Raw genomic sequence first — 20,144 nt, forward strand, 5'->3', positions numbered from 1 at the left:
TAGGGTAGCAAGGAAGGAACTTAAGAAAGGGCTGAGGAGAGCTAGAAGGGGACATGAAAAGGCGTTGGCTAGTAGGGTTAAGGAAAATCCCAAGGCCTTTTTCAAGTATGTGAAGGCTAGGAGGATGGCTAGGGTGAAGGTAGGTCCGATTAAGGACAAAGGTGGGAGAATTTGCCTGGAGGCGGCGGAAGTGGGAGAAGTTCTCAATGAGTACTTCTCTTCGGTATTCACCAGGGAGAGGGGTCTTGATGACTCAGAAGGGAGTGCTGGTAGGGGTAATGTTCTCGAGGTTGTAGATATCAAGAGAGAGGATGTGTTGAAGTTGTTAAATAATATTAAGACAGATAAATCTCCGGGGCCTGACGGGATTTTCCTCAGGCTGCTTCGAGAGGCTAGGGAGGAGATTGTTGAACCGCTGGTAAGGATCTTTGAGTCCTCGTTGTCCACGGGGATGGTGCCAGAGGATTGGAGGGTTGTGAATGTTGTCCCCTTGTTCAAAAAAGGTAATAGGGATAGGCCAGGGAATTATAGACCGGTGAGTCTCACATCTGTGGTGGGTAAGCTGTTAGAAAGGATTCTAAGGGATAGGATTTATGAACACCTAGAGAATCATGGACTGATTAGGGACAGTCAGCATGGCTTTGTGAAGGGAAGATCTTGCCTTACAAGCCTGATAGAGTTCTTTGAGGAGGTGACCAGGAAGATTGATGAGGGCAGTGCAGTGGATGTGGTTTACATGGATTTTAGTAAGGCGTTTGATAAGGTTCCTCATGGTAGGCTTCTTCAGAAGGTCAGAGGCCAAGGGATCCAGGGAAGCTTGGCTGTGTGGATTAGGAATTGGCTTGCATGTAGAAAGCAGAGGGTTGTGGTGGAAGGAGTGCCCTCGGATTGGAGGGCAGTGATTAGTGGTGTCCCGCAGGGATCGGTTCTGGAACCTCTACTTTTGTGATATTTATAGATGACTTAGATGAGGGGGTGGCGGGCTGGGTTAGTAAGTTTGCGGACGACACTAAGATCGGCGGTGTTGTGGATAGTGTGGAGGGCTGTCGGAGCTTACAGAGGGATATTGATAGGATGCAGAGCTGGGCTGACAAGTGGCAGATGGAGTTCAATCCGGAGAAGTGTGAGGTGGTACACTTTGGAAGGACAAACTCCAGGGTAGAGTACTGGGTAAATGGCAAGGTACTTGGCAGTGTGGAGGAGCAGAGTGATCTGGGGGTTCATATTCACAGTTCATTGAAAGTTCCCTCACAGGTGGAAATAGCAGTTAAGAAGGCCAATGGGATGTTGGCTTTCATAAATCGCGGGATTGAGTTTAAGAGCCGCAAGGTGATGATGCAGCTTTACAAAACTCTAGTTAGGCCACACTTAGAGTACTGTGTTCAGTTCTGGTCGCCTCATTATAGGAAGGATGTGGAGGAGTTGGAGAGGGTGCAGAGGAGATTTACCAGGATGCTGCCTGGATTAGAGAGTATTGAATATGAGGAGAGGCTTAAGGTGCTAGGGCTTTATTCACTGGAAAGGAGGAGGATGAGAGGAGACATGATAGAGGTATATAAAATATTGAGAGGAATAGATAGAGTAGACAGTCAGCGCCTCCTTCTCAGGGCACCAATGCTCAAGACGAGAGGGCATGGCTTTAAGGTTATGGGTGGGAGGTTCAGGGGAGATGTCAGGGGGAGGTTTTTCACCCAGAGAGTGGTTGGTGCATGGAATGCACTGCCTGGGGTGGTGGTGGAGGCAGATACATTGGACAGGTTCAAGAGCTTGTTGGATAGTCATATGGAGGAGTGTGGGATGGGGGGATATGCGGGAGGAAGGGGTTAGGTAGTGTGAGGGTGGTTTGATGGACGGCACAACATGGTGGGCCGAAGGGCCTGTTTTGTGCTGTATGGTTCTATGGTTCTATGGTTCATCCTCGACAAACACTGTTCTATTGAACTCCTAATCATTCACAAAGTAATACCACTCATCAACATGCTCCGTTTAGGTTCTGATGAGTTCTGACCTCATCAAGGATTTAATGCCATTATGGAAGAAAGTGATGAATATCTAAACAGAGGTGATAGTAGCTTTGTTCAACATCATGGCAGGTGCTGCATATGATACACAAAGTCACTGGGACTGCAGTTGGGTGTGATTATTGGAGATTAGTTATTGCATATGGAAAAGAAAAATTAGCAAGAACATGAAGAAAGGAATATGGGTGGAATTAGAAAGTTACTCTGGTAGAAGGTTGGTGCAGATGAGATGACTGTGCTTTAACTATTTAACTATTTAACTATATTTAATTATATTTATTTAATTATATTTAATTATATATTTAATTATATAATTAATATATTTAATTATATTTAACTATAAATAGAAACTTGGATTTTTAAATTTATTGGTTATCCTTGGATCCTTCTAATAATCCCTGAATTATTGCTTGTTAGGGCATTTTAAAGTCAATGACATGCAGTTGAAATCATAAACAGGTCAGACTTGGTAAGAGTGGCAGATATCCTTTCCTGAAGGAAAATCCATAGTTTCATTGTCACTGTGACTGTTGCTAGTTTATCATTTCATTTAATACTTGAATTTAAATTCCCCAGTTGCCACGTTGGGATTCAAATTGAGTCCTCTGGATGCTAATCAAGCAATTAGACCAGTGCCCTACATCAACGGTTTGGCTACCAAAGCAATACAGGGGATAGCTGTGTATGTTGATATTCTCATCCACTCAGTGCATGTCCATTATCAATAAAGTAGCAACTTCATTTTCGGCGAGTGGAAGCCAGGATTTGGAATGAGAGGTGGGTGTTTTCAAAAGAGATGAATCTCTGTGCTTGGTGTTCATTTTCAGTGGCCATACCCCTCAGCAACAGGTACACCCCTTTGGATATTGCTCGGGGGGGATGACCTATCAGGGCAGAGCAGCAGCAGCAGCCAGGTCAGTGGCACTGTGGCCAGCTCTGCAGCTCAGCAGGGAAGGGTAAAGTCAGGCAGAGCAATAGTGATAGGAGACTCTATAGTTAGGGGAACAGACAGGAGATTCTATGGCTGCGAAAGAGATTCCAGGATGGTGTGTTGCCTCCCAGGTTCTAGGGTCGAAGTTGTCTCAGAGTGGCTGCAGAATATTCTCAAGGGGGAGGATGAGCAAACAGAGGTTGTGGTGCACGTTGGCACCAATGACATGGGTAGAAAGGGGGAAGAGGTCCTGCACAGTGAGTATAGGGGGTTAGGAAAGAGGCTGAAGAGCAGGACCTCCAAGGTAGTAATCTCTGGATTACTCCCGGTGTCACGTGCTAGTCAGGGTAGGAATAGGATGATAGAACAGATGAATGCGTGGCTGAGGAACTGGCGCAGGGGGCAGGGTTTCAGGTTCTTGAATCATTGGAACCTCTTCTGGGGCAGGGGTGACCTTTACAAGAAGGATGGGTTGCACCTCAACTGGAGGGGAACCAATATCCTGGCCGGGAGGTTCGTTAGTACTACTTGGGAAGGTTTAAACTAGTTTGGCAGGGGGATGGGAATTAGAGCACTGGGTCAGAAAGTGGAGGGATTGAGAGGAAGGTAGATGTCAGGGCCAGTAAAAACAGGCAGGATCAAAGTAATAGACACGATGGGACAGACAGTTTGAAGTGTGTGTGTTTGAATGCAAGGAGTATTAAGGGTAAGGGTGATGAACTTAGAGCATGGATCAGTACATGGAACTATGATGTTGTGGCCATAATCGAGACTTGGTTGAGAGAGGGACAGGAATGGGTGCTTAATGTTCCAGGGTTTCGATGTTTTAGAAAAGATGGAGAGGGAGGTAAAAGAGTGGAAGTGGGGGGGGGGGGGGCGGCGGTGGATTTGCACTACGAATCAGGGAAAATATCACAGCTGCACTCAGAGGGGACATAATCAAGGGCTCATCCACTGAGTCTATATAGATAGAACTCAAAAACAAGAAAGGTGCAATCACCCTGATGGGATTATACCACAGAACCCCCAATAGGCATTGGGACATTGAGGAACAGATATGCAGGCCGATTAGGGAAAGGTGTAAACCTCATTGGGTTGTTGTCGTGGGGGATTTCAACTTCCCTAATATAAACTGGGACCTCAGTGTAAGAGTTTAGATGGGGCAGAATTTGTTAGGTGCATCCAGGAGGGTTTCTTAAAGCAATATGTAGATAGTTCAACAAAAGGAGGGGCCGCACTGGACCTGGTGTTCCCTAACTGTTCTCCCACTGAAAGGTCAGTCACCTGATAATGAACCTGGCCAGGTGACTGACCTTTCAGTGGGAGAACAGTTAGGGAACATTGATCACAGCTCCTTAAATTTTAAGATAGCTATAGATAAGGATAAGGATGGACCTTGGCGGATAGTATTAAATTGGAGCAGGGAAAATTACGAGAGCATTAAGCAGGAACTAGGGAGAATTAACTGCAAACAAAATTTTTGGGCAAGTCCACATCTGACATGTGGAGGGTGTTTCAAGAACAACTGCACAGAGTACAGGACAGGTATGTTCCAGTAAGAAGGAAGGATAAGGATGGCAAGGTAAGAGAACCTTGGATGTTGAGAGAGGTGGTGAATTTAGTCAAGAAGAAAAAGGAAAAGTATATAAAGCTTAGGAAGCTAGGATCAAACAGAGCACTTGAGGATTATAAAGAAGCCAGGAAGGAACTCAAGAAGGGAATTAGGAAAGCCAGGAGGGGCCATGAAAAGTCCTTGGCAAGTAGGATTAAGGAGAATCCCAAGGCATTCTATACATACATCAAGAGCAAGAGGGTAACTAGGGAGAGGGTAGGACCACTCAAGGATAAAGGAGGGAACGTGCGCTTGGAAGCGGAGGATGTGGGTGAGGTCCTTAATGAGTACTTTGGATCAGTATTTACCAAGCAGAAGGACATGGAGGATAGGGAGATCATTGTGGAGCATGCTAATATGCTAGGGCATTTTGAGATAAAGGAGGAGGTTGTATTGGGTATCTTAAAGAACATTAAGGTGGATAAATCCCCAGGTCCTGATGGGATATACCCCAAGATATTGAGAGAGGCAAGAGATGAGATTGGTGGGACCTTGACCAATACCTTCATGTCCTCTCTAGCCACAGGCAAGGTGCCAGACAACTGGCAAGTAGCTAATGTTGTCCCATTGTTCAAGATGGGAAACAAGGATAATCCTGGTAACTATAGAGCGGTGAGTCTTTTGTCAGTGGTAGGGAAGTTACTGGACATGATACTTAGGGATAGGATTTATGAGCATTTGGTAAACCATAGCCTAATTAGGGACAGTCAGCATGGCTTTGTGCAGGGCAAGTCGTGTCTTACTAACTTGATTGAGTTTTTTGATGAGGTGACAAGGGTGATTGATGAAGGTAGAACTGTGGATGTTGTCTACATGGATTTTAGTAAGGCGTTTGATGAAGTGCCTCATGGGAGGCTTACCCAGAAGATTAAGATGCATGGAATACACGGTGAATTGGCCATTTGGATTCAGAACTGGCTTGCCTGTAGAAGACAGAGGGTAGTGGTCGATGGGACTTATTCTAGCTGGAGGTCTGTGACTAGTGGTGTTCCTCAGGGATCCGTACTGGGACCTCTGCTGTTTGTGATGTATATAAATGACCTGGATGAAAATGTACATGGGTGGGTTAGTAAGTTTGCAGGTGATACAAAGATTGGTGGTGTTGCGGATAGCATAGAAGACTGGCAAAGGATACAGCGGGGTATAGATCAGTTGCAGATATGGGTGGAGAAATGGCAGATGGAGTTCAACCCGGCCAAGTGTGAAGTGTTGCACCTTGGGAGATCAAATGTAAAGAGACGGTACACTGTTAATGGCAAGACCCTTAAGAGTGTTGATGAGCAAAGGGATGTAGGGGTTCAAGTTCATGGCTCCCTGAAAGTAGCTACGCTGGTTGATAGGGTGGTAAAGAAGGCATATAAGATGTTTGCCTTCATTAGTTGAGGCATTGAGTTCGAGATTCAGGAAGTTATGCTGCAGCTTTATAAAACTTTAGTTAGGCCGCATCTGGAGTATTGCATTCAGTTCTGGTCACCCCATTATAGGAAGGATGTCTTGGCTCTGGAGAGGGTGCAGAAGAGGTTCACCAGGATGCTGCCTGGATTAGAGGGCATGTACTATGAGGATAGGTTGGACAAACTTGGGTTGTTCTCTCTTTAGCGGCGAAGGCTGAGTGAAGATCTGATAGAAGTTTATAAGATTATGAGGGGCATAGATAGAGTAGACAGCCAGTAGCTTTTCACCAGGGTTGAAATGTCTAATACTAGAGGGCATTTAAGGTGATAGGAGGTAAGTTCAAAGGAGATGTGCGGGACAAGTTTTTTATACAGAGAGTGGAGGGTGCCTGGAATGTGCTGCCTGAGGTGGTGGTGGAGGCAAATACGATAGGGGTGTTTAAGAAACTCTTAGATAGGCACATGAATGTGAGGGAAATGGTAGGATATGGACATTGTGTAGGCTGAAAGGATTAGTTTAGTTGGGCATTTTACAGCTGAAGGGCCTGTTCCTGTGCTGTACTGTTCTATGCTCTATGTTCTATGTTCTATGAACTTAAGGCCACCACAACAGAACAGACCTGCAATTGCTATCAAAATCTGCTTCCTCATCACTTACATAGGTCCTACCAGCAAGTGCAGGAGGATGTTGTGGTGTGCTATCATCCAGCAAATGGTCACCTAATCTCAAGCACCAATCATTCAACCAGATTTCTGGGGTAGCTGTGGCTAAGAAAGCCTTCAAAGTACGAGACCCTTCAAAGACTTTGCAGTTGATGGGAAGAAGGTGGGAGCACAAAGAGTAAACCAGCTGATTCATCTAAATCTTCGTCCCTCACATCCCTTCATCACCTGGTTTCTGCTGGGACCACCTTACAGGAGTAAAGTAGAGAAATATGGAGGGAGATACTCAGTAAAGGTCCAGCAGCATTCCTAGCAAAGAATCGATGACCTGCATGGCTAGCATTGCTTTTTTCTCCACAGGTGGCATTTGACCTGTGAGCTTCTTGGCTTATTTTAGGATTAGTTTATAGAGCTGAGCATCATGATTAGTCACTTGCTCAATAATGTATGGAGAATCAAGTAAATAGAACCTTTATTAGCAATAGTTCATCCAAAAGAAACTGCAAGCATGGCACAACACGCTATACTCTGTAACCATGTGACACAGTCTCTTAAAGTAGTAGTAATCTCATCAAACTTAAGGCAGCAGTATTCTTAGCAGTGAACAGACATACTCCATCTGACTCGCTGAGCATTTTATATGGACATATATTTGAACAGATATAAATCATGCAGCTCCTCAAACTTGCTCCACCACTTAATAAGATCATGGCCAATCTGACTGTAGCATCAACTATGCATTCCTGACTACATGTGGTAACCTTTCAAGCCCTTGTTTATCAAGTATCCATGTACCTCTGCCTTAAAAATATTCAAGGCTCTTCCACTGCCCTTTGAGGAAGGGAGTTCCAAAGACTCAGAAAGCAAAATTTTACCTCATTTCTGTGTTAAATAGGCAGCCCCTTATTTTTTAAACAGTGACCCCTAGTTCTAGATTCTCCCACAGGAGGAAACATCCTTTCCACATTCACTTGGCATAGTGGCAAAGTGGTTTGCACTGTTACCTCATAGATCCAATGATCTGGGTTCTATCCTGACTTTGGGTGCTATCTGTGTGAAGTCTGCACATTCTCCATATGACTGCGTGTGTTTACCCACAGTGTTTTCCTCCCACATGCCAAAGGACATGCTGATTGGTATGTTTGTTTGCTATGGTAAATTGCCCTCGTGCAGGTGGCCAGAACATTGGGTGGGAGGTCATGATGTGGATGTGAGAGTAAAAATGGGATTAGCATAGATGGGAGCTTGATGGTAGACGTGAACACAGTGCATCAAAGGGCCTGTTTTTATACTATGTGACCTAGTTAACAACTCCTCAGGACCTTATAGCTTTCAATCAAATTTCCTCTCATCTTTCTAAACTCCAGCAGACACAAACCTAGCCCATCCAGTCTTTCCTTAGATGACAACCTGTCCATTTCAGGTATTAGCTCAGTAAACATCCTCTGAACCTCTTCCAATGCATTAATATCCTACTGTCCACAGTATTCCAGATGTGGTCTCACCAATTCCCTCCCTATTTTTGTATTAAAATTCCTTAATAATAAACAATAGCATTGTATTATTTTTGTAATTCATCACTGTACTTGCAATTGTCCTAGTGGTTGGTTCACAAAAGGCTCATACATAAGACCTCTCAGATTTCCTTGCATCTCAGAGCTCTGCAGCCTCTCACCATTTAGATAATATATGTACCTCTCTTATTTTTTTTGTAATAACCTTTAATAAAGCACATCAAATGCTTTCTGAAAATCTTTGTACATCCACAACAAATGTTACTTCTTCAAAGAACTCCAATAAATTGGTTAAACATTTTATTTTCGCTTTCACAAAACCGTGTTGATTTTGCTTGATTACCTTGAATTTCTCCAGTTGCTGTGCTACAACAAACTTAATAATAGCTTCTATCATTTCCCAATGAAAGATGTTAAGCTAACTGGCCTGTAGTTTCCTGTTTTCTCTTTCTCTTCCTTTCCAGCATGTTCTGTTTACATCTACAGCACAAAGCTAACATCTATATATGCATTCTTGTGAATTTCTGCACAGTTAATCATCCTGTTTCTTTTACTTCCTTTCAAATCTAAATTTTCTGTATTTACTTTTAAGAAAAATAGGAAAAAATCACAGTATAAGTTTCTATTTAGTATTGCCATAATTTACCAAGAGTTATATTTGTAACACTTTTATCTATAATGATGAATCAGTGAGGAACATTATTAAAGACCCTATTAACATCTATGGAGTAACTTTTCTCTTAATTGCTTTGCAACCCTCAGATTTGGGTTTGAAGTAAAAATAATAATAGTTTCTTTATCATTGGTAAAGAAAACATACCTCAAAGCATTTATTGTTCTGACCCAAATCATGCAAAGGTTGATACTGATTGTAATCATTAGAAACTGTAACTTAAGATATCTTTATTAGTCACATGTACATTGACACACACAGTGAAATGCATCCTTTATGCAGAGAGTTCCGGCAGCAGCCTGCAAGTGTCACCATGCCTTTGGCGCCATCATAGCATGCCCACTACTTCCTAACCCGTATGCCTTTGGAATGTGGGAGGAAACTGGAGCACCCAGAAAAACCCATGCAGACGCAGGGAGAACGTACAAACTCCTTACAGACAGAGGCTGGAATTGAACCTGGGTCGCTGGTGCTGTAATAGCGTTACACTAACCTCTACACTATCGGGCCTGCCCCTTAAATTCCTTAAAACTTAATTTCCTAATTAGAATTGACGTCCATTATTATATTGTAACCTTCAACCCCTGATAATCGCAGGTGATGATGATTATTTCACAAACTTGTCTGTACTTTTTTATTGTGTGCAGAAAATGGGGTTACAAAAATTATGGATGCATGGAAACCAGGGAAAAGAAACCTTGTAGCTGAGAAAAAGGCACTTCTAATTGTACCAGGAAATGTTATTTCTATAATCTTTTCTGTGCCATCTTTAAGAATGTTAAATGTTTCAAAACATCCTTCAATAAACGATGTTGATTTATTTGTGGCTTTCGAGGTACCTAGTCTGAGGCAGAAGATATAGTGGAATGCAATTAAAGTGCTTTTTGTTCCCCCATCAAGATGAACAGCTTATGGATCTCTCTCTGCTGTTGGTGGATAAACAGGTTACTGAAGCAAAATGCCACTCTCTTGTGTTCTGAGCTGGAAAACTATAAAGGGTTATTAACATTTTAGGTGCTGTGCTATATGTCATTTGCCTTTAAAGTTATTAATCCACATACAACCATCAACACAGAGTGATGACTCAAAGACAATCAGCAGATTAAGGTTTAAACTATAAACAGTTTTTATTTTGTTCCTTTTCTCATATTATACAATATAGTTTTTAAAAAAAATCCAAAATCACTGTATATCAGAAGATTTATTTCAAAACATTAATTATTTTGATTTTGTCTTCAAAGTTGTGAAATGCTACATTATAAAAATAAGTGATAACAAAGTCAAACTACCACCATTTTCTTCCCCTTTGTTCTGAATATAAACATTACTTTAGCAACTTATAAAAAATTATATACAATGCAAGATATCCCAATATTTACATGCCATTGTTTCTTTGGGTACTTGATAAAAAACATATTATAAACGCTGTTCCACAAGTGTGTGTAAACTTTTCATCCAACGGTACACAACTCGAAGCAGTAATAATTATGCTGCATTCTCCCTGTGTAACATCAGAATGAATGTGTATCCAATTAAGTGTCCCCAAATGTCATTTTTTGCAATCTTTCAGGTGGGTTAGGAAATTTTTTGCTCTTTTCTCCCTCACAGTGTTAGTCCAGCTTCTCCATGCTAATCACCTTAATTGACAGCAGTCCAACATGTCAACAATTCAATAAAAGTTGCTGTTGTTACTGACGTTGTGATCTATTTCTCAACTGAATCACCTTCTCTGCAAGTTGATTCATCCAAATTAGTAAAATTCTCTTCATAGAATTTGTAAACGTTATTGTTGGCTGAAATTGATACTTGTTTCATCTCTAGTTCTCTCATTTCCTGTCTTGAAAGTCTTATCTTGCACTGGGATAGAGTCCCTTACTTGGCAGTAGCCCTTAGATACCTTGTCCAAGTGGTAATTTTTCATGTCCAAGCCAAAAGCAGCTAATTTGCTGCTTCTGAACCAATTTCCTATATTATGGGTCCATTTGGGATTGGGGGAGGGAAAAGACTAGTGAAGACAGGTCTTTTTGCTCTCACTCCCCAAGAAGTGCAAAATCCCTTTATTTTGATTCTGATGTAGAATCTCATCTCAACTCTTTTCATTTTCAGAAACTTTGATAACTGCAATATGTTACACATTTACATTTACAAATATGATCTACAGTGTGTGTGCTTTTTTTAAAAAGTACACTGTGATAGAAGCACATCATTAATTTATTTTCAATTTACTTATTTGTTGCAATTCATTAAATTTCCATATAGCATATAATTTCTAATATTTTCCATTAATCTTATAATTATTTTCCTTAAATGAAGTGCTGAAACATATTAGGATATATGGCCATGAGGACATAAATGATGTATGTATGACCATCCATTAAACCTGATTAAAGTAATGCAGAGATTACCTGAGGGGCATACACATAAATTTTGTTAGTGATTAAATTTATTAATCAAGATGATCATCAGTTCAGTCTCATGTTGAAACTTTAAAAGAGCAAATTGGAAGCTGACTAATTGATATTTAAAACAGCAGAGAAATTTAAAGGGGTCAAATCATCCTTAAAATAAGGATATAAAAATGATTTAAAGTCTTTAATAATATTAAGAATAGCCAGCTTTGGCAATAGTCGGATGCAAAACCCACATGGTGTTTCAGTTCATGGGGTTACAATAGCTTTATTAGCCAATGGCCGTCAGTAGTTATAACAAAAGAAATTTCTATCGTGCATTATATCCAATGCTTTCTAAAAATTATCTACCCCACAGTGTTCAGTACATGACACGTATATTTAAGGCAAATTGTCTATATTCAAATGCCCCTTGTCAATGCAGTCAATATTCAGCAGTTCATATACACCAACATAATAATAGAATAACACCATACTTTAAGCAGGAGTCTTGGCACAAAATATAGAGCTAATATTTAGTGTGAATTAATCCAGGAGTTAAGTTGCAAACTGTGCATTCGACATCTTTCTCAACTTTTAGCATAATTGCTCACAATAACCATTGCTAAAGAAACTCATTAAGTTTTCTTTCTAAAATATAAGCATGGAATTAAGAGTTAGATGTGCTGTAAAGCCTGGAATGTGCACTGCTGTTCAAATCTCTTCATAGAATTCAGAGTTGAAAAGAGAACCTTTTCTGAATCAGCCTGTTGTACATTAGTTTCAGGCTTACCATGTCTGTGTTAGCAATGCTGTAATCTAAAATGAAGTGCCTTACTTTTGAGTTTATTAATGGCATCTGATTCTATCTATCTTCCCAGATGTCTTTAAAATATTGTTCTGCCAAAATAAGCTAAGAAATGACTGTGAATGATGCCACTGCATGAAAGTTTAATGTGTACACACTAAATTTATGAACTGTTAAGGGGAAATTCAGTAATCCTGTGCTCCCTGCAGTACTCCCTTTAGGAAAGGCCATTCCCACAGGGAGAGGCAAATGACTGTCCAAACTTCTTAACATGTTCGTATTAGAAACAAAGAAAGGAGAATGAGTAGGACATTCCACTCTTCAAGCCTGCTCTACCATTCAATATGATCATAGCTAATCAACCAAAATCAGTACCCTGTTCCAGCTATCTTTCCATATTTCTTGCCCAAAGAACAATATCTCACTCCTTATTGAATAAATACAATATTTTGACTTCAATTGCTTTCTGTGGCAGAGAATTTCACATGGTCAGAACTCTCTGGGAGAAGAAATTTCTTATCTCAGTCCTAAATGGCTTTCCTCTTATCCTTAGATTGTAACCCTTGGTCTTGGACACCCCACTATTGGGAGCATCTGTCCTGCATTTAGAATTTTGCAGGTTTCTATGAGTTACCCTCTCATTCTTCTAAACTCTGGTGAATATAAGTCTAATTCACCTAATCATCTTCATATGTCAGTCCTGCCATCCGAGGAATCAGCCTGGTAAACCTTCACTTAACTCCCTGCATAGCAAGAGCATCCTTCCTCAGATAAGGAAATTAAAACTGCACATACTGCTCAGAGTGTGGCCTTAGCAATGCCCTGTACAATTACAGCAGGATGTCACTGCTTCTATGCTTGAATCCTCTTGTTGTGAAGGCCAGTATACAATTTGTCTTCTTAATTGTCTGCTGCACCTGCATGCTTACTTCAACATCTGGAGCACAAGGACAGTCAGATCTCATTACAGTTCCTCCTTTCCCAACCTATTGTTATTCGCATAATCTGCTTTTGCATTATTGCCACCAAATTGGATAACCTCACAGTTATCCACATTATACTACATTTGCCATATGTCTGCCCACTCCCTCAACCTGTTCAAATCAACCTGAAGCTTTTCTGTACCCTCCTCATTAAATTCCTCCCTTCAATGAATGCCAGTTTATTAAAAAAAATACAAGTTATCTCTTCTGTTAATACAATGTGGAGGGAATGCTCAGATCAGATTGTGTTAGTTGTATGATAACACCGCTTTCAGTCATTTCCAGGCTGTACTTGCATTGGGTGCCATCCCATCCCTTAATTATCTGGCTAGTTAATCATGACTATCAGCTAATTAAATTCCAAGTTCACATTCCAAATTAATTTTATTCATATGTTGAATAGAAATTTATTGCCGTTCCCCAACACGTTCATGTTTTCTAAAACATTTAGGCTTGTTTTCAAGAAATACAAAATAAATAATACAATTTTTTTGTATGAATTGAATGCTTTGCATTATTGTTTTCCAGTTAAACATCTTTTTACTACCGACAATATATCCTTTCAAATATATGCAGCTATTTATCTCCTGTATATGCATGTGTGAAATGGCAGTACTTTGTTCATCTGTACATTTTAGAAATCAGTCAGTCACACTTGTCTCACTTCGTCTAGTTCTGGTGTCTCTTCATGTGAAGAGCCAAATGATCTGAACGTGAAAAGCAACGACCGCAGGCAATGCACTTGAAAGGTTTAGCTCCCGTGTGCTTTCTGTAGTGTCTTGTAAGTTCATCAGAACGGGCAAAACGCCAATCACAACCATCCCATGTACACTTGTACGGTTTCTCACCTGCAATTGAAACAGACAGATGTGAATACGTCACCTCCTTTACAGGCCAGCAGCACTTTTAAAAACCCACATTCTCAATGAAATTAGCATCTATCAAAATGTTACTGATGATTACTATATTACCATGTCACAGACATACAAACCAATGGCTAGGAACTACTTGTAATTAACTAACTGTGGACAAAAGCTGTAAATTCTGTCTGAAAAATCCACCGATCAGCCCAAATATTTGGGGACAAGACTGTACTTCAATATTACTGGCTCTTCAAAAATCTATTCAGGTATAACTTAATTTATAATTCTTTTAGCAACCTTTTATGAACTATTTGATATGTTGACCAGTCCTTAATACCAATGGACAGAACATTCATGACTCACTGGTGCCTCCAAGTCTTGTGTCCCAGGATATTGATTGTTGATTAGAATTCAGGGTTCTGTATGAAACAACTGTTTGCCTGAGCCGCCAATGCAGTCAGCCATGGAAGAGTGGCAAAGGACAGGAATGAGGAACAATTATATTCTCTGTAATTTTTGAAGTGCTTCTATCACATTTCACTTGGTGAAGGGAGTTATAATTGTTCTTGTAGTTACATGATTCTGTTTCTATTTTCAAATAATGTACAAAATTTTATAATTCTGGACACTTTGGAACCTATTCACTCCTTAAAGATCAATATTGCATCATGCCAAAGGAGCTGTGATCAATAATCATTACTAGGAATGGCTGTGCATTCTTTCTACTCCAAAGGAATTGCAGGTGTAAAGTGGATGTCTTACTGCTGGCTTTAACGCTGTGAAGACATGGTAATTAAAACTACTTTTCAATGGTAGTGCAAAAGGGACAAAATGCTGAAAATTATACAGAAGTTCATGATTTTTGCCAAGGTATAAAATGCACTGCTTATTCATTATCACCCGCTTAATGGTACTAACACAGAAACATTTCACTCCATAGTCTTCCCACAGTCCTTTTGAAAAAGGTGTGCCAGGAATACTGATATGGTTGTTAGCAACAGTTAATCACTTTGGCATGTTTCCTCTGATGCAACACCACTAAAAGCACAAGATATTGAGTTTGAAAACGTCCAACATTGTGACTAATCAGGTAGTAACTAGTTTAGTGATCCATTGTTCCTTTTACCTTAGCTTCCTTTAGCAAGAGGAACTTTTGCATGTATTAGTCATCTGCTAACTTCTGGCTGTGGATGTCGGTGTGAAAACCCCACAGTTATTTATAACACCTGTCATAAACCTTGTTCTGCCTCACATTTCACCACTGATCTTCCTACTCTTCTTCCCTATAAATACAGAATGGAGCAAAGCAAGAAGAGTGCTTTGCCACACACCCAATTTAGAACATGATAATTAGTCACTAATAGCTCTGAAATTTAAGTATCAACCAATTATGGTAGAAAGATATTTTGAAATAAACTTCTTTAGAATAGGAATTTATCTCAGTTTCACCACCATTTTGTTCAACAGGAGAAACAAATCATTAACCCTTAAAGCCTGACAAAGATTATGTATCCATTTGCCTTTTGCCAGCAGCTGTTGGCAAATATTCAGACTATTTGGATGTTTCTGATCCTATCACTCACCAAGATCTATGAGAATGCAGTTTCCGTTGGAGTTATCAGTGATCAGACATGAGACTTGCCAGCCAATGTTTTTTTTCTTTGTTAAAAGACAAATCAAACAAATGTAGAGGTTCTAACAGTGCTAGGCTGAGATGAATTAAATCTGCACCAACCACCGTGTGAACCTAAGGTACAGTGTTCATATCAGATCAGAGACATTTCTTCAAAACCATTGGAAATACATTAAAGAACTGACTTTAGATATAACACTGAGGCCAGATTTGAATACTGGTTGATTTGCACTATATCCAAATTAAAGTTTGTCTAATCCGTAGACTTGCAGAGGTGCATCTGGCATTTAAACCAATATTTAAACCAGTTTAAACCAAGCAAAGCCAACCAGTGTGTTCTGGCTTAGTGCTACTTCACTGACATCATGAGAATGTATTAAATTGTATATGTTCAGAGTTACAATCAGATAATACAACAATGCTTGCTCTGTATTGTTAAGTACACTTCCTGACAGGAAAATTATAACTGAATTGTAATTCATTTTATGGATGAAAATAACATGCAGTGATAAGACAGGAATGCATACACAGTTGACCTCTGTGTTGGAGCAGGAACTGGAGATGAATTAACGAGTGAACCGATCGCTGAATAATTTATTTCACTCACTGTGTTGAAGGATGAACTTCTACTGAAAATTATCAGATGAGAATACTAGAGGCTGGACACATCAGTGAAGTAAAGGGAAATGTTGCCATTCAGATTAGAAGGCCTTTGGTTTAATTCTTAGTCTGTGTAGATGCTGATTAAACCAGTGTGACTATGTGGTACAATGTGGTACTAATATGGTGTCAGATATGGCTCAGTGGTAGCACTTAGAAGATTGTAAATTCCAATCTCACTCCAATACAAAAACCAGGCTGGCCAGTGCAGTATTGAGGGATTGGTATATTGTTAGAGGTGACACCTACTGGATGAAATATTAAACTGAAGCCACATCTGCATTCTGAGGTACATGTGAAGAATCCTGTGGAGAGGAACTGTGGATATCCTCTCACTTCCTTGACTAATATTTATCTCTCTATCAGTATTGCTAAACCAAATTCCACTTATATTCTCATTGTTTTTCATGAGGCTTTGTTGAGCACATGTTGGATATCACGTCCCAAACATTCAGTTGCATACTGTTCTTTCCAGGTTATGCAATTGGAAACTTACGTTTTCTGGAGGTGATAATGACTATTTCTGTGTCATTCAGGAAATTTGACCGAGGACTTCTTGGAGGAAGTCACTTAAGCCCCTGATTTCCACATCAGTGGCACATGGGAATGATACATTCTCCATTCAATGCTCTTTTTGAGGGCAGTGTGGGGAAACATATAACTAAGTTGTCATTTCCATGACCAACACTGAACACTTCCAGGACAACTTGGTCTTTGCAATGCAACAATGGACCAGAACCTCTGTTAGGTAAATCCCTTAATAACTTGCATCCTTTTGGAATCCCTCCATTCTGATCCTATTGCCATCACACCCAACCCCACATCATCACTGTACCTCCCAGAGCCAATGCTAGGGCCTGCTATCACCCAACTCTCCAATCCTCCCAAAAATCCCCACTCCTGCCCAAAGGCCTAGGCCTTGACCACTAGTCCATCAATCCTTCTGACCCTTCAATACTCCCATGCCACCGAGGATCAGGTTCTGGCACCTGACCCACTGATTCCAGATTCTTCTGACCCCACAGCTCGGTCACAATCCCTTGATGCTCTGTTCCTTCAATCCTTCCAAAGCCCAATGCCAGAATTTAGCACATGATTTCTGTCTGATCCATGGATTTAGTCCTTATTCACCCCCCACCTCCAACTCCATTGACCCTGAATTGGCCCAAGGCACAACACACCAAATAGGCCTTTCCTTCCAACTCCCAGATTAAAAATTCACTTGTTTACAGTGTGGGGCCCATAAACTGAATGGTTTCCTCACCTACTGAAATGCCAGTAGAGAACATCCACTGACGCATTAGAATTGCTGTTTCTTTACATTACAACAGAGACTCTACATGATCAACGGTGCTTCATTGGCTCTCCAAACCCTGATGTCATCCTATAATTAGGAAGGATGCTGTAAAAGTGGAAGCCTTTCTTTTATTAAAAACTTAGTTTTATAGAATAAAGGGAAATTGTGATTGGAATATTTTAAAAACAAGTACCTATTTAGATAACTTTCTAAACAGGACAATCAATAAAAATCTATGAGCTGAGAACATGGTAGGTCACTGGGTCTGAGATGAGCCATGCTTTCTATCTCCGATGCTAGTTAGCATTAGTGTTGTGAGGATTTTTTTAATAGATCAGAACTGAATTGCCTTTTAATTTTGGATTGTTCTAAACAGACAGTGGTGATGCCATTTCTTTAATAACATTCAGAATAAATATTTATTGGTAATACTATGAAAATGAAGAGTACATTAACAAAGTATTGGGAATGTTACCCTGCACTCGAGGGGAGCAAATGAAACCCCATTGTTTTATGAAAGAGGGAGAGACAAATCAGGGAACCATTGACCTGTTACTCTAATGCTGGAATCTATAACGAAGGCTGTAACATCAGAACACCTTAAAGAAGAATGGGGATGAACAGAATCAGCATGCATTTAAGAAAGAAAAATCATGCTTGATTAATATTCTAAGGATGTGTCCTTAGAGGAACTACTGAATGTGTTGCATCTGGATTTTCGGATGGCCTTCAGTAAAGTCCCACACAGGAGATTAGTCGACAAGGCTAGGGCACACAGTTTTGGGGGCAATATACCGAGATCTTTAGCAGCTGTGACTAGTGAGATGCCGGAGAGCTAGGTGCTTGGGCCACAACTATTCACAACCTACATCAACAACTTGGCTGAGGGAACCAGATGTCATATTTCCAAGTTTGCTGATGAAAACAACATGCTGTGGAAGTAATTGGAGAGGTCCTTATTAGAAATATAAATGTTGTAAAAATGAATTACTAATTTTTTCTGGGTTATGTGGATCTGTTTTATACCAATCACAACCTTATTAAGCACATACAGATATACACTTTCTTTTCATGCAAAACATATGTTTTTGTATGAATGGTAGCAAAAGGGAATTCTATTATTATTACTTGTATAATTATATAACACTTGAAAGAAAGGGAAAGAAAGCTTCCTCAGGTTGATCACTGTGTACACCCTTGCTGCTAGATAATGCATCACCCTGATTTACTAAAAACAGTAATTTCTGTTGTAGGGCTAAAGTCTTCAAACCAAGGATATCTATTTATCTCAGGCAGTGTTACAAAATGAGCTGTTTATTATATACAGTGCAGATATTTATTTTGCATTCATTAGAATTATTTGTCAGATGCTACATGTAACGGGTGGTTGATTTGATGCTACCCATTTCACATCACTGCCCTGTATAAATTACTAACATGAAGATGCACAAGAATATCACTTACATTATCTGTTTAAACTAAATATTTGTGTGTGTCTTTAAAAAAGGGGATTCTAATATGAAATCAGCATTCTGTATTTTAAAATGTTAATCCTTCATGCACTGCCATTTTTCTCTCTCTCACTTTCTCAGATATCACATAGAGAAACCCTTGTATTTGCAGCTTGGATAGGCTATTAATCTCCTTCGACATAATTAGATTTTTCCCTATTCATCACATTTGTTTGTGCCACCTACTAAGCACTGAGAGGTAGAAATTCCTGACAACAGAACAATAGCAAGTAAACCTATCTGGCTTCTCTGCCTCCTACTTAGAGGGGCCACTACACAAGAGTCAGATAATCAGTCTCTTTGGAATAGGTTCTGCACAAGTTAACAAATACTTTATCAATGGGAGAATTTGCCAGGCTGAATGGCTTCTTGCACCAGGGTGTGGTCCAAATATTAGCACACTTTTTCTGATAGTAGGAATAATAAAGCTGAATGAATGAAATTCAGAGACACTTTGACCTCAAATATTTGTTTTTTTTTGTTGACTAATTTAAAATGTCCCTTGAATTATTACCTTTATTAAATGAATACCTTTTTTCAATATGCACCATGGAATTTCAAACAAAAATAACCACTTAGTGATATGAGTAGCTGTAGGGCAGAGTCTAAGTTCTCAGGTGAAACACAAAAGTATGGCAACAATCAGCAGTGCAGTGACTTGGAATCACAGGACATGTTCAGCTCCCTCAATGGTTCACTGAATAAACACACCTGCGGCACAAACATTAGGTAGGCCTCAGATTCCTTGACATTGCTTCCCAGGATAAGAAGGGAGGAGATGATGGAGTGAGGGGGAAAGAATGACGAGTGGAGGAAAGTCATCCAGACTCTCTTCTTGGTGCTGAGCAGTTCCCCACAAGCAAATAGTAATACCAAAGAGCCCATTGTACAATAGCCTACTGACAATCACTGTCCAGGTTTTGAGGGCAAGTTTTATTTGTAGAACTATATCCACCATGTAAGAAAGGAAGAAGGTTGAAAGATGGATAAATAGCATTTATGAACCTGGCACAGAACTTTCCCTACTGTGAGAAACTCTCAAGATTTAGAGCTCAGAATTAATTAATTTTTAGTTCATTACTTTTAATCTCAGGCATATGATTTTACAGAAGTTGCTCAATCAAACTAAATGGAAGTACATCCATCATGGGATAAAAAAAGTCAAAGCCTAACCAGAGCTGAACAGCTAAAATA

The 20,144-nt window shown here is 40.0% G+C and overlaps 1 protein-coding gene across 1 annotated transcript in view; it reads right to left on the reverse strand.

Moving 5' to 3' along the window:
* Positions 1–9,910: 9,910 nt before the first annotated feature.
* klf5l (Kruppel-like factor 5 like) overlaps positions 9,911–20,144 on the reverse strand; it is a 54,716-nt gene continuing 44,482 nt past the window's right edge. Inside the window, exon 5 of the mRNA XM_052022266.1 lies at positions 9,911–13,834. Within this exon, the coding sequence (XP_051878226.1) occupies positions 13,656–13,834 (179 nt within the window). The 3' untranslated portion in view covers positions 9,911–13,655. The remainder of the gene's footprint in view (positions 13,835–20,144) is intronic.

The sequence above is a fragment of the Pristis pectinata genome, chromosome 8 (genome assembly GCF_009764475.1).
Source record: "Pristis pectinata isolate sPriPec2 chromosome 8, sPriPec2.1.pri, whole genome shotgun sequence".
NCBI lineage: Eukaryota > Metazoa > Chordata > Chondrichthyes > Rhinopristiformes > Pristidae > Pristis > Pristis pectinata.